Below are 15,612 nucleotides of genomic sequence, written 5' to 3' on the forward strand. Positions count from 1 at the left end.
GTGAAATGGTTGAAGTGTCAGACTAAGATTGAGGTGACCCCACCTTCAAATCCCTACTTAGCCATACAACTGACTTAGTGACCTTGGGCTAGTCATTTCTGGGCATAACCTACCATACAGGGTTGTTGAGGGGGATTAGATGAAATGTACAGGGAGAAAATCATGTAATCCCCTTGAGCTCCTTTATGGAAAATTAGTAGAGTAATGCAGTAAATGTAGTTAAAGCCCAGTAGTTAAGCTCATGGAGGCGAGTAGAGCAGCATAAAGAACTTAGGAAGAGCCGCCAGAGTTTGTGCACAAGGCTGAACTATTTAAATATGTCAGCAGGACAATTTTCTTCCAGAAGCTGGCTGACAATCCACCAGATTTCTCCCCTGCTTGCAGGTAAATTGGTGTAACATTTTTCTCCAAGCTGAATTTCTACTCAGTCATGCAAAGGGAGATCTGTTACTTTTTGCCTGATCATGTTTCATATGTTAGGAATGACGTGCAAACCAGGACTTTTAAAAAATTGGGATGCTATTTCTCAGGGAAGCAGAGGATTTTAGACAGTAGTTCTAGAAACCTAGTGAAAAAGCTCGTTAATTTCTAGTCAAATGTAGCATCTTGCCGTGGGTACCTTTTAAATGAGAACACTGCATGTTTCAATGCTAACTTATACGCAAGGAAAAAGAACTATTTGATAAGACAAAGCTCTCTGCAAACCATCCCTAACTATCCTCAGAAATAAATACCCTGTGTGGGGGGGTGGGGGTTATTATTTGTTACTATGTTTTGCATTTTTGTGTTTTTATATTGCAAACTGCCCTGTGATCTTTGGATGAAGAGTGGCATAGAAATTGAATGAATGAATGAATGAATGAATAAAACAACTCATTTTATAACAATATGTTTCCATAGATTCAGGTTATAACTTGGCACTTAGCATGTTTAATATGTATTAGGGCTCTTATTGTTTTAGGTACAGTGGAATAACTGAGACCCTTTGTTTCTATAGCAACCAAGTACAAAAGGAAATTGAGCAAATACCCTAGAACTGTGCTGCAGAGTCTTGCAGATCTGAAATAGCAGCCTCTCTTGGCAAGTGTCAAATCAGAGGAGTATAAATGTCTTATTTTAAATGGGTGCAAGTGATGCCTGCCAGCACTGGAAGTATAAGCAGCAGCCAACAACTTAGCCTTTTCAAAAGTGTTTAGTTTTAGGATTACTTGCAGCAATGGGTAAGTCAGCAAAACATATACAGCCCATTTCTCAAATGGAACTAACTTGTTTTAAGACTGTGTATTGGTAACATGCAACATGATAATTCCTGATTTGACTGTAGAGCAAGGGAGGATTAAAAGTTAGAAGCCAGAAAGGGAAGGTGTAAATTTTCAGATGTAGGTACTTACATGGGGTACTCTGTTCCCGGTACAGCTATTAAGGCTCCATACACACCATCCACTTAAAACACATGTAAACCACATCACCCCCAAAGAATCTTAGGAACTGTAGTTTTCCCCTCACAGAGCTACAGTTCCCAGTACCCCGAACAAACTACGGTTCTCAGGATTCTTTTTTCGGGGGAGGGCAGGGAGAACGCCTTAAGTATATGGCGCATACACAGCCACACACCATCTTTCTATTTCCAGAGAAGTAGGTTAGCTCCGTTAATCTGCTGCAGCTAACATCGCGAAAAGTCTCGGGGCACCTTGAAGACCAGCCAATTTAATTCTAGCAGAAGCTGTTTTGGGGGCGGGGCGCAAGTCATCCGAGGCATGAAGTGTTCGCTAGGGAATGGTGCTTAACTTGGAGATGGGTGAGCCATTCTGCTTCAGTTCAGTTCTCCAAGAAAACTGGAGGTCTCCGCTGTGGCTGAAGCGGACGGCGCAGTGTGAACCACCTCGAAGACTGCCCCGCATTTAGGATCACTACACCAGTTCCTGAAACGAGCGAGCGAGCGCTCTCCTCCCATTCATTCGGCTGTGGCACAGCGGCAGAAAGAGAAGGAGAGAAGCAGGAGGCATATTAACGCAGCGTAAAGTTCTCCTGCGCAAGCTCACCTCCTGCACACAGCTCCCGTCCTTTCTTTCAGTGGGGCAGCGGCTTGCGCAGGAGAACTTCCCGCCTGCGTTTGCGGCCAAAGTGAGCCGCAACAGCTGTCTGCACGGGCTCCTGCATGCAAAGGAGAAAGAGGGTACCTGAATTTTGCGCGGCCAGCCTGGCCTTCCTGGGGCTGAAGGAGTCATTCTGCTCCACTTCGTAAGTCGCAGCAGCAGCGGCCGCCAGCAGCAGCAGGACCGCCGACTTTCGGAGCATTCTCCGCTAAGTTTCCGCTAAGTTCTCGCTTCGGCTTCTCTCGCTTTCTGGCCTCCTCTCGAGCTGGAGCGAAGACGCGGAGCCGGACGCAGCAGGGCGCGCGGCAGCGGACGGGGCTTGAGAAAGGAGCAACCGATGGACTGACGCGCCGAGTCCGCAAAAGCCGCTGCTCTCCGTCGCCACTTGGACTCCCACTCCTCCTCGCTGCAGGTGACCAACCTGGAGTTTTTATAGCCACCCTGAGAGGTTCCTTCCCCCTCCCCACCCCTACCTCCAAGTTCAAGAGCCAATCAGGAGACGCGGTGGGCAGCCAATGGGGAGCTGTGCTCATTCAAGCACAGGAAGCCTGGAACTTCATAGGAAGAATTTTTTTCCAGCCCATTAAAAGAACCTGCCAAAGAGGAATATTAACCAAAAGAAAAGAAGGAGCATGAATTTTCATTTGATGGGGTGGTTTAACTCAAGCTGCATGCTATGAACTGAGTGGCTCTAAAGCCCAACAAATTCATAACAACAGTAAACTACCTTGTGGCTCCATTTCTATCTCACCTTTCCTGAAGGTGGGGCACATGGGTCTCCCCCCCCCCAATATTATCCTCACAAACAATGAGGGAGGTTAGGCTGAGAGACAGCAGCTGGGGCCCAGGGTCACCCCGTGAGCATCATGGTCCAGTGGGAATCTGAACCCTCATCTCCCAGCTCCTAGTTCAACACTGTTACCACTCACCACACTTGTCAATCATCCGTTCTTGGGCAAGGTAGTTGTGGACCAGATTCAGGCACTCTTGGAGGAAATTGATTTTCTAGATCCATTAAGGGCTGGTGTTGACACAGAAACTGCTTTGGGCACCCTGTGTGATGACCTCTGTGACGGGGGAAATGTGTCCCTGTTAATTCTCCTCAATGACTCAGCAGCTTTCAATACCATCAACCATGGTATCCTCTGGAGCAGCTGTCCGACTTAGAGGTGGTTCTGGTCCTAGCTCGGTGTAAGGCAGCTTCCTATGTCTAATGCTTCAGACAAGTGTCCAAAGTGTATCATATACACTGCAATGCCCTGTCCCTATTCAATCCCCCAACATCTCCACTAGATGTTTTTGAAATAGAACTCCCATTAGCCCTAGCAAGTGTGACCTAAGGCTAGGCATGATGGGAGTTGAAGTTCAGGGTCAAAAGTTCCCCACACCGGGGCCAGATGAACAAACAATGTGATACAGCTTTCCATGCATGCATCATCAGGTTGATGTCAGTGGATTGTGTGGGTTGATTCCATGGCACTTGAGGAGCTGCAAAAGTTCGATCTGTGATGTTCCATCAACTCCACACATACAGATGATTGCTTGATACTGCAGTGATCAGCTGATGAACATGCATGTATGAACCAGCAACCCTTGATGACTGGTGATGGAATGTCTGTACACTGAAAATCATTTTCTCTGCAGTGATATGGAAGTTCTCTCGGCAGTGTGTGCTACCTGTGATGGCCCGTTAAATCATTCCTTGATTTTTGTAGTCATCAAGCAGGGAACATACATGCCTGAACCAGCCTTCTGTCTCTTTATGCAGATACCTGCTGTACACATTGCAGCTCTTACATGTAGGCTGTCCCAAACAGTTGTGTGTGGTGGCAGCGCATTTCCAGGGAGAATTGCCATAGAAGTGTAAGGCACTGCCAAGACTTGAACAAAATTCACAAAATCAAGGAAAGGGTTGTAGTCTACCTGTAGTAGTAGAGCAAGTGCCTGCAAAAGGAACCTGATTCACTTCTAGGCATCTCCATGTAGGGCTGGGAGAAACCCTGGAGAGTCTCTACCCGTCAGTGTTGACAACAATGAGGTAGATGGATCAATGGTCTGACTCAGTGTAAGGCAGCTCCCTAAATTCCCTTGTATAAAATGTCCCCCAAAGATAGTTTTTGTAAAAAAAGAAAGAAAATTATTTCAAATAGTTAAGACTCTGCCAAATAGCCTGGAGATCACCATGACATGCATGCCAATGAACTTAGGAACCTGCTAGGTGGGTAGATTAAAATAATAATTGTCAATTGTGGCTTCCCCATCTCACTACTACACAAATTCCAGAACACAAAGAAACATGATGCAATAAGTTGCTACTGTTGAATTTGATTTTGTTTCCATGGTAATGACAATTTGACTGCTTGTGTTGATTTGGATAGGTGGGTAAGTGCAGGGAGTGTAAACTGATTGCAGAAATCCTACAGATGCAGGTGAGTTAATAAGGTCAGGCTCCATGTATTTCAGCTGCATTCCATCTGCTGAAAAATGGAATCATACAATCATAGAGTTTGAAGGGGCTCCAAGGATCATCTAGTCCAACCCCCTGCAATTCAGGAATCTTCGCCCAATGTGGGGCTCAAACCCACGACCCTGAGATTAAAAGTTGCATGCTGTACCCATTGAGCTATCCAGCAGTCCATGCTCTATAATAGTGGAATAGCCATTCGTTTTGAGAAATCTAGCCCTTTTCTTATCTATCCAGAGTTAACTGATCAGTTACTCAACAATACATTGGAAGAAGATACACCTGACTCTTCTTCTGGGGGAAGGACTGTCACTCAGTGGCAGAGCATCCACACTACATGCAGAAATCCAGTGCATCTTGTCTCCAGTGCACATTTGAAACAATGAAGGTTGATGAACACTAAGGCAGTGCTCAGCCTGCCGTTTCCCATATTGCCACTATGGGTAACGCATCATAGGACAATGATGGCTTCTTAGCATATATTTAACCAAGAGAACCTATGTGCGAATATAGTGTACAGCGAATGGGATAGAGAAGAGATGAGGAGAACCCATGGACCTTCATGTGTTATTGAACTCCAACCTTCATCAGCCACAGCTGCAATAATCAGGAATGATAGAAGCTAGAGTCCAGCAAGCCTGGAGGTCAATGGATTCCCCATCCCTGGAGTACGGAATGGTGGGGTGTAGAGCTTGGACAGTGATCACAGAAAAACAATAAGTGTGTCAAAAGCATAGCTCACTTGGGGTGGAATGGGAAGTGCTGCCCTGCCCTGCCCCACCCCACCCTGCCCCTGCTGTGCTGCCTCCACTGAAGCATCCCGGCAGGTTCTGGCATGACTTCTCCACCAACTGTAAAGGTGGTAGAGTGGGCAGGGCACCTGCGGGGGCTCTGCCTCTGGAGCTGACACTGCCCAAGGCAGGTGCTTTTACCTCACCTCATGGGTGGGCCAGCCCTCCCTCTTTCTGTGAAATGTTGGCGGTGTAGGCATAGAACTCATTAGCCAAAGGTGAAGTATATATTTCACACGTGTCCCAGATTTTTGTTAAATCTACAAAACAGGGAGGGGGGAGCTTCAGGCCTGTTCTCCCCCCCCCCTCAAATGTGGAGCTCCATAACATTGGGGATTCCTTAGGACAGACCCCCCTGCACCCTTCTCATGCACACCCTTTGCATGGCTGGCTTGACCACCTAGATGATGGGTAGCTAGCTTGTGGCCTCATATATGTTGCCATTCCAGGGGCCGTAAGTCAAGCAGTAGATGGGGCCAAGCCAAAGTGGGCAGAGAAATTAATGCAAGTATTTACTTCTGTACAATAGGCTAGTTTTTAGACATGCTCACACACCCATCACTATTCTCCATCCAGGCAAGCGAAAGGGGTTATCAGAGTTCTGAGACACATTCCAGTCAGGGCAAGACACTCAAGTGCATTTGCCTGGGTGGGATGTGTCCTTGAACTGTGAGAATGTTTCTTGCTTTTCTAGATGGAGGGAAGAGAGAAACTAGAGCAGGGAGTGGTGTGGCCTGGGGATAATCCAAGGGGCCAGACAGAGAGGCCCAGAGCACTACATTTGAGGCCCTGGCCTAAGTGCCCCCACCCAAGTATAGGGTGCCCCTTGAAAAACTAATTTCTTGGCTGGCCAGGGCCACATTTTGCAGCATGCAAGGCTGTCCTGAAAGCAAACAAATGTGTGGGGGGGGTCAGGGGGGTAGGCAATGTGAGCCCCCTAACAAAGCATCAAAGCATCTTAGAAGTCTGAAGAGGGATAATAAAAGGTTACATTTATCTTTCAGTGTGATCTCTTTTATCTATTGTGGGTCTTTTGGGGGTAGGGAGATGGATTCTTATTATTAATGTAGAGATCAATGCTCAGTTCTGATGTCCTTATTTGGGGTGGGTGGGTGTTTCAAGTTAGGCTGCTAGGCCACACACCTTCTTCTTAAAAGAGGACAACTTGTTGTGGAAATCATTTTGTTGAGGTGGAGGAGAGAGAATAGAATCCAGTATATATGAGAACACAGGGATGGGATCACTGCTGTTCACCAGCCATACTGGCTGGGGATCCACTTGAGCTGGCAACATTTCCCCTTCGTTTTCTTAGCAAAATCCACATTTCCACTCCTGTTTCCAAAATCTCAGAGGCCAATAGCTCCGAATGTATATCCAAATCATATTTTTTTTCTTTAAGAAGCATTTTAATCAGAAAAAGGAGGTGATCTGATTAAGGCATAAAATTAGATACTTATGGACAAAGATACCAGCACATTAATATGGAGATTTCTCCCTCCAAGCATTTAGCCCTTGATGGATAATTTGCATTGGAAAGAGTCAGTTCCACATACCATTAACAGCTGTGAAATTGGCGTCATTCTTAAAGGTTAAAATAAAAACCCGGCTTCTCAGCTGAGCTGCCAAACATTTCTTCATAAAGATCTATGGTCAGAGGGCTCTGAATGAGAAAGATGCCTTCATCCTTCCATGTTCCTGAGGTGCTGATGGGCAGAATTGCAGTGCAAATATCATGGTTCCAACAGGCTCTGCCCAGTACTACTTTTGCCAAATTAACCTGAAGCTTGGTCTGCAAGGGGTGTTCTCACATCACTTCAGCTATACCAGGACTGCTGGCTTCAACTTTAGAGTGTATGGGTGTGTAACAGAAGCCAAAGCTTCAACACTCTTTGTCCTGAAGGGTTACTGTATCTGCTAAGAACCCTGCCCTTCCATAACAGCAAGGTGCCTGAGTCTCACAGCTTGATCATCGCATGAATTTACAGGATAGTGATTTTCCACATGTGGCCACTGGCAAAATTTCACATGGCCCCTGGCTGATTCACAAATAAGCATTACATCAATGAAATAAGAAAGCAGCACATTGCAAAAAAGCAATGTGGTTCAGTCCTTTATGCAGTTCAATAATCTTTCCTCTCTCTGGTCCCAGAGAGTGATCCTTAGCATGTTCATCATTGCAGAGTTTCTTTGCAGTTGCTGCTTCTACCAACTCTGGCGTCTCAAGTTTCCTCTCCTGCCTTCTGAAATGGGAAAACACCAACCTTCCACTTTCACCCAGAGAGGAACCTCTCACTTAAGGGAGACTTTCTTTCCAGCATTTCAAGTACAATGCTTTCAAACACAGCATTTACTCTACATTACACTTATAACTTTAACCTCATTGACCTGATCCAGCAGGCTACTTACATTATTTAAAAGAATGAAAGAAAAGGGGGTGATGCCACCTACTTTAGATTCTGACCACTTTTTGACTCCACCCTCAGGCCCTGGGCTGTCTCCTCCATCCACTCACCCTCCTGGGCAAGAAGGTGTTACAAAAGTCAGGAGCCTGCCCCTCTCTCACTTCTAGGATTTAGGGAGGTCCTCCACTTAAACCTATAACAAAGGAGTAGAAAATGCCTTCCTGTTCCAATGGAGCCCTGATGGAGCCACAAGAGGTGCTCTTCTCCTTGTGGAATTAGAATTGCATAAGGGGAGAGAGGAGACACTCTAGGCCCTCTGTCATAGCCCATTGCTTGGCCATGGTGCTCCCCACCTGCTGACGTGGAAAAGTCTGCAGTGAGTAGCTTGCTGTACTTGCAGAGTGGTGACACGAGAAGCACGCAACAGCTACCCAGTCCCTTGGAGGTGAAGCTGCAAATAAAGGGAACATAGCATCTTTCTAATATCACCCTCCCCAAGCTGTTTTGCGAGGCTGGGATCGGATCAGGGCTGGTTCAGGGTGGGTGCAGTGTGCCCCCTCCAGGAAATGTGGCTGGGGTGATTACCCCAGCAGCCCATGCTATGACCCTGGCTTAAAGTGCTCTGTTGCCCCAGTGCAACACGGCCTGTTTAACAAAAGCAGCAGCCTTCCTTTTGCAGTTAGGAAAGTGATGCATTTCAAAGCGTGGAATGGACAAATGGACAAATGATTAACAGGAAGACATATAAACACACCACACCACAGGCAAATCCAGATGAATTGCTCATTGTCATATAAAGTAACCTCCCTGCAATCAAATCAGAACAAATACTCAGTAAAGACTGAATAAATTATTATTATATTATATTATTATATAAATAGCCCCTTTTTCATGAATTTGTTGGTCCTCTGGTTGGTGGCTGAGATGAGACTGTCCTCCCCCTCCTTTTCCACAGCCTATTTTAAAAGACTATTCATAGGGGCTGCTGTCCACAAATATGGCAAAAATGTCATGTCATCTTAGCCTGTGCTTTGTGTCTCCAGCCACAGCATTTTTAGGGAGCCTCTTTTGGTGATGTGCATCTCATTGTTCTGGGGCAGCATCCAAGCAAAATTGTGCACTCTGTTCTGCCGAATAACACTTCTGTTTCATCCATCATCCTGAGAGCATTTCATTAGCAACAGTGTTAGCAAATGCTGCTAGTGAGATGCATGATATGACCACACAAGTGTCATTCATGCATAGCTAGTGAATTAAATGGAATTGGGCAAGTCATTAAACAATTATTTAATCATTCATTCATAGGCAACTCCTAAGACTTCAGGCTCCTGAGCAGAAGCCTGAGATCTATGATAACACTGAAAATATGTCTGGAGAAGAGTGGATCTTCCTGCCGGAAATCAGTGGGCATCCGCTGAAGTATTTTGTCTATATTTGGTGCAACGATGGAAATACTCTTAAGAAAGTGATTACAAAAGGAAAGGTTAAAGGTCACTGTCGTAGGGTATGGCTGGAGAGTTGGAGCAATGGTATGCAGAAGATTCCTCAGAGGACAGCTGTTGGGTGCTCAAGACTAGAATTGGATTGAAAAGGCTTTTGAACATTCTGTAAGGGGTTCTTGTATAAGTAAGTGTTTTTTACATTATACAGTAAATGTATAATGTACATTTACTGTATAATGTAACCTGAACCAATGGGAATGAAACCAATGAGAATGATCTAGTCAAAGTGATGCACTTTTGTGACCTATGGGGAGAGTTAAGCAAGGGCATGGCACTCGCACATTAAAACCAGTGAGTACTAAAAGTATTACCTTTGGTCAGATTAATTCTGCCATTACTAATAATACCAATAACACACACACACACACACACACACACACACACACACACACACACACACATATGACATTTATTAATCAACATGTTGATTGCGGATGATACTCAGCTCTACCTCTCATTTAAACTAGAAGCAGTTAAGGCCGTAAATGTCTCATATGAGTGTTTGGAGGCGGTTGGAGGATGGATGTTGGCTAACAGATGGAGGTTGAATCCCAACAAAGCAGAAGTTCTGTTTTTGGGAGCCAGGGGGTGAGCAGAAGTGGGGGACTCCATGACAGATGGCCATCCAAACTCTGCTTAAAAACCTCCAAGGAAGGAGGGTCCACAACCTCCCAAGTGAGTCCATTTGGTTTCTTACATTCCCCCCTTCCTTTCTTCTGTCAGGGAACACAAAGCAGCATACATACGGTTCCCAGGTGCCGGGGAAGACTTTGGTAATCTTTTGTAATATACCTGTAGTGCCCTATGCAAGGCCAAAATCTGGTGTCCCCAAATGGATCTTTTCAGTTATGAATCTTCTCAGTTTTGCACCCCTTCAGCTAGGCACCTTGTGCAGGGGAACCACCCACACTACCCTAAACCTGGCACTGCTAGGTGTGGGAATGTTTAGGAAGGTAGGAGAGGATATATTATTTTGATATTATCCCTCCTTACTCGTGCTAGTAAGCAAACAGCAGAGCACAAGTCCCTTGCAGCTTATAAGTGAAGCAGTTGATGACTTGCTAGAGTCTTTTAATTAAGCAATCCAGTCTGGCTTATCCAGTCTGGATTGTTCCTGGTAAATTTCCCCTTTATTTCCCTCTTAATTTTAAAGACCCACTTACTGACCTACCTCTTTCCAGGAGGTAGCTCAGTAAGGTTCCACGTCTTGCTTTGATGCAGTGCATCAATCTCCTCTTCTGCAGCCTTCCTCCAGAGATGGGCTTCTGCAGATGGCATCTCCTCTATCTCTTCCCACGTGGAAGGTTCCTGAGGTAACGCCGACCCTACAAAGTAGGACAGCCATAATGGTGGAACACCTCTGTTGGTTCTGGATGAGCGTCTGACCTGTGGTTCTGGAACCACACCAGCACATTCCCCTGCAGCTTATAGTGAAGTAGTTGATGACTCACTAGATTCTTTTAATTAAGCAGTCCAGTCTGGCTTGTCCAGGTGGCTGCCTGGCCAGCCCTTTTACATGGTCAGCTGGGGCCACACCCATCTACCTGGCCACATACAGGGGGTGGAGGCTCCAGAGCAGGTATGACAGGAAGTCCTCCCTGTCTGGAGCCACATTCCCCTGTATGTCCATTCTAGGCAACAGGAAAATGTTGTACTTGACTGCTCTAGCACTAGGTGGTCACCCATCCTGACACTGACAAGACCCAGACCTGTGTAGATTCAGCAACTGAAGACCATACCTTGGGATCTATAGTATTTGATGTTTAAAAGCAAAATAAAACTGCACCTTCTGAAAAACTCAAAGGAGAGGACACATGCAATCATTGGAAAGCAGTTATACACAAAAACCTGCAGAAAGTTCCATACACAAATAAACCACAGTGCAATCCTATGCATTAGTAAGTCCTATTGAGTTTAGTCCCACGTAACTGTGCATAGGATCTGTGCCTTTGACATCTGAAAAGAACTTATCCACTAGGCTATGCTAAGAAAGGGGTCTCTGAGCACTTAGAGTATTCAGAGAAGAGTTAACTGGAGGGCTGAGTTTGAGCAGAAGTAGAAGCTGTGAGGATACCGTCTCCTTGGGTCTCATGTCAGTCAGGAGGGGAGAGATCTTCCAGAAAGAGAAGACTCCCAGACCCGTTAAGAGGGGTGTGGTGATCCTCTGAGTCTGTTATACTGCTGGAAGTACCTCAGGAGTGTTATGGAGAAAAGGTTGGGTAACTGACAGAAGGTACTCCCTTGCTTAAGAACCAAAGAATTAAGCTGTAACACATCTGCAAATAAATTTAAGGAACTGAAGTAACTGGAAATAAGCTGTGCATTTACAGTACCATCTAGTCTAGAAACCTCTAACGTCTAACTGAAGCGTAATAACTGAAAATAAGCAAACGAACTTAAAAGAAGCTGTGTGTTTGCAACCTTATTTAGAAGCCTGAAACATCTACTAGATTTAGTAAGTTACTATTATTTGAGGAAATAGTTAACTTCTTATCTCCTGACACATCATTCATTTTATCAACTTTGTTCTGTAAAATAAACCTTTCTTATTTGTTCAACTTCTGCCTGAATCGCCAAACACCAAAATGACCTTCACAGAAGAACATACGGATGAGGTCCATCACACCTGTCAACGGCAGAGCAGTGGCGTATTCTTGGTGATGGGTTGGAGGTCCATCTCTCTGGCTCCTCCTCCTGCCAACCAGCCTCTCCTCCTGGCTGGGCGATGCCCTCCCATATTGCTAGGGAAGCTCTTTGCTCCATGAATGGAGTGTAACAGGGAGGCAGAAGGACTTCTTCTACCCCCTGGTCATTCTTCCCTTGGCTCTCCTTCCCACCAGCAGCACCCTCTGTGCTCTCCTCCTCTGACTCATCTGTCAGCAACTCTTACAATGAACCAGACAGGATCATGGGGCTCGTGACAAGCATGGTAAAAGCTAACTTGCTTAATGCAATCATCATGCAGGTGTATGGCATTAAATGTCATTTAGATAAAGCCCACTGAGTCATGGTAGGAGCTAGAATGGGGCTAATGGGAGTTGGAGTCTGTGAACATCTGGAGGGTCCTAGAGGTCTCACTAAGGCAGGTAGAGTCTATTGAAGCAGTGGGGGAGGGGAATGAAATGGTTGTGTTTCTGCACAAGAGGTATATCAGGTGACTTTCTCCCTCATCATTATGAGCATGTGCTGGTCTGCCTGCCTGTTGCAAAACAACAATGGGAAGAATTCAGGGTTGCTCTCTTCTGATCATTCTGTTCATGCAAGTGTTTCTGCTTGCAAGATGGAACAATCCCCCCTGCTCTTCTCCTGGTGAATCTGTAGAAGGTTTGGGGAACATGCAGGAGAAGGAGAGCAGGTAAAGCCTTGTTGGGCTAGTGGGAGCCCTGGCACTGGCTTCTGCTAGCAAATCTGGCCCAATGTGCACACACAGATACCCCTGTGCAAGACCCAAGCAAAGTGAATTCTTGTAGAGCAGTGGCGTGCAAACTTTTTTCAAAGAGGGCCAGATTTGATGAAGTGAAGGGTTGTGAGGGCTGACCAATGGGCCAACATTTTTTTTAGAATTGAAGTTGTTGAGGTTTTTTTATGATTTTACCCCAGGTTGCTGAGCTTTTTCTAAGGTAGAAGGATTTTACCCTGAAACAGACTTTGGACATGCCTGGCGTAGAGCATAAGAGGCTATGACACTCATCCATAGTTCTTAAGAATGATTTTTTTCACATTTTTGCCTCTTTCTGTCCCCCTCCTATTTATGTGCAGCTAATTTTAAAGAACACGTAAGTGCTGTGTTCCTCATAATTTCCCTAGATGTGTAGAAACCCCTGTTTTGTTTGTGGATGGTCCAGTCTTGCATCTAAACTGATGGACATGAGACCGCCCAAGTTTGCTATTTGAGGGAATGACAGAGGTTTGTAAGACTAGCCCCTGCAACTGGGAGGCCTTTGGATTGGCCAGGCTCAATAAAGATGAAAGTCCTAGTCTTCTGCCTTTCACTGATCAACAGGAAGCTCCTCCTCCTGGTATCTGGGATCCTGGGCTGGAGAACATTTTGGGCCTGGATCTGGAAACAGCTGCCCCCCCACCTTTGCCCCACTCCACCCTCCTGGTGGCTTTGACAAATGCTTTAAAAGAGCAGCAGCAGCAGCAATTTTATTATATATACCTTGCCCATCTGGCTGAGTTTCCCCAGCCACTCTATAAACCAATAGCTCCAGATTATTCAAACAAGCTAACTCAGGGGTCAGCAAACTTTTCCAGCAGGGGGCCGGTTCACTGTCCCTCAGACCTTGTGGGGGGCTGGATTATATTTTTTTTGGGGGGGATGAACAAATTCCTATGCCCTACAAATGCTCCAGGGATTCATTTTAAATAAAAGCACACATTCTACTCATGTAAAAACACACTGATTCCCAGACTGTCCATGGTACGGATTGAGAAGGTGATTGGGCCTCATCCAGCCCCGGGGCCTTAGTTTGCCATGAGCTAACTCAAGAAAGTAGGAGAGCATAGTAGGAGACCAAAACTGAACCCTACAACTTGTTTGTAATGGATCTTTGCAAGAGTCCTATACCAGCTACAGTCATTTGAAGGTCAGTGAGGGAGCTCTATGATACTTGCTCCCAAGGTGCTGACTGCATCATTCAATCCCTGTGTATGTACAATCCTCATCACTCTCCTAGCTCTCTTGAAGGAAGAGTAAATTCTGTGATCCTCTACTTATACAATTTCTCCTGCCCCCCTCTTTAAAAATGCACAGCACTTGAAAAGATTTGGCCTGACAAAAATGCCAGGGCAATTTGAAGCTTCGCTGCTGTGATATTTAATACTTAGAATGGACAAAGCCCTAGGAAGCATACAATCTTGGCCCGTTGGAGAGAAGGATTATATGACCACTCCTCCACCCACCCCAAAGTTTTTTCCATGACTTCCTAGCCAATGAGCTGGAAAAAGTTTCACTTGCTACAGTCAAAGTGCTTTCAGGTTTATGACAATGCTCAAGGAATCTCAGGTTTCTGTTACTTTATTCAGTTGGCAAATTTCTCATTGAGGCTATGCGACAGGCAGGCTGCTGGCCCGGCTCTGAAAAGTGAAAACAATTGCTCCATCATGATTGTTGTAATAAGAGAATCGAATGGGCTAATGAATACCTAATCCTGAAAAAGATTAGCAAAGCTTTGAAAAGCTTTTTACCAGCATCATAGCAGGAAGTCATTTAGTTCTTAACTGGCTGATAATCTTTCTTGTTTTACTAAAACAAAAACAGCTAAGGTTTGATTCCATCAACATTATCCTTGGATATTTCTCTCACTCTGTTTGAAAAGTAGAAGCAAATGCACACATCCCCCCCCCCCCAATCTCTACAGACGTGAAGCCCCTGTTGAAATGTTACCAGCTATGAATCACAGATCCAGTCACAGGACTGTTTAAAATACATCTGAATTCTTTCCTGAAATCTTGGTTCTGTCCAGCAGCAGGCTTCTCCTGAGAAATCCTGCCTCCCCTTCTCACAATGAAAGCACTCAGGCTTTTCAAATTAAACTGACTGGAATTCACTTTGAGGGCAAAAGAAAATACCGTACTTTTTTACACAGCACTTAATTATGGACCCCCCAGCCACAAGATGTGATGATGACATTGATGACCATAGGTTCAAATCTCCACTGAGGTCATTCATTATCTTTCAGCCTAACCCACCACACAGGGTTGTTGTGAAGATTAAGTGGGGAGAGAGACTCATGTATAGCATCTCGAACTCCATGGGGTAAGGTGAGATTTAAATGCAAATTTAAGATAAACAAAGACAGAAAGAAACAGAAAGAACGGAGTAGACAAATTCAGGGAGGATGAGTCCATCAATGAGCATGAGCTAAATGGTTCTTCCATGTACAGGAGAAGCACATCCTTTTCTTTTTTAAGTACCAAAATTCTGAGGTCAGTGGGAGGCTGCTTTCAGTGTGTGCTGTTTGGGAACTCCACAAAGGCCCCTTGGCAGGGTGGCCATATTTCAAACAGTGAAAATCTAAATTGTTGAGCTTTCTTGGGGGGGGGGGAGTTGTTGAGGTGTTTTTGTGTGTGAAAAAAAAGATGTTTTTGAGCTATTTTTTAAGGGAAAATTGGCAAAAACGACACTGCCAACATGGGCTGCCATACATCTGGATTTCCCCAGACATTAGTTGATTTCTGCCCAGACACTGCAGTATTCCATGTATGTCTGGGAAATTCTGGACGTATGGCAACCCTACCCTTGACAACTGAAGGCTGGGCTAAGTGAAGTTTTGATCTGAGCCAAGGAGGGTTTTTGTGTTCAGTACTTGGCACAGGGATTGCCAACGGTTATTTTTTGTGGTGTGGGGGAGT

The 15,612-nt window shown here is 45.3% G+C and overlaps 1 protein-coding gene across 1 annotated transcript in view; it reads right to left on the bottom strand.

Moving 5' to 3' along the window:
- Window positions 1–2,491, bottom strand: part of STC1 (stanniocalcin 1) — a 28,034-nt gene extending 25,543 nt beyond the window's left edge. Inside the window, exon 1 of the mRNA XM_081171897.1 lies at window positions 2,181–2,491. Within this exon, the coding sequence (XP_081028023.1) occupies window positions 2,181–2,298 (118 nt within the window). The 5' untranslated portion in view covers window positions 2,299–2,491. The remainder of the gene's footprint in view (window positions 1–2,180) is intronic.
- Window positions 2,492–15,612: the final 13,121 nt, after the last annotated feature.

Source organism: Podarcis bocagei (genome assembly GCF_964188305.1).
Source record: "Podarcis bocagei genome assembly, chromosome: 15".
Lineage (NCBI taxonomy): Eukaryota > Metazoa > Chordata > Lepidosauria > Squamata > Lacertidae > Podarcis > Podarcis bocagei.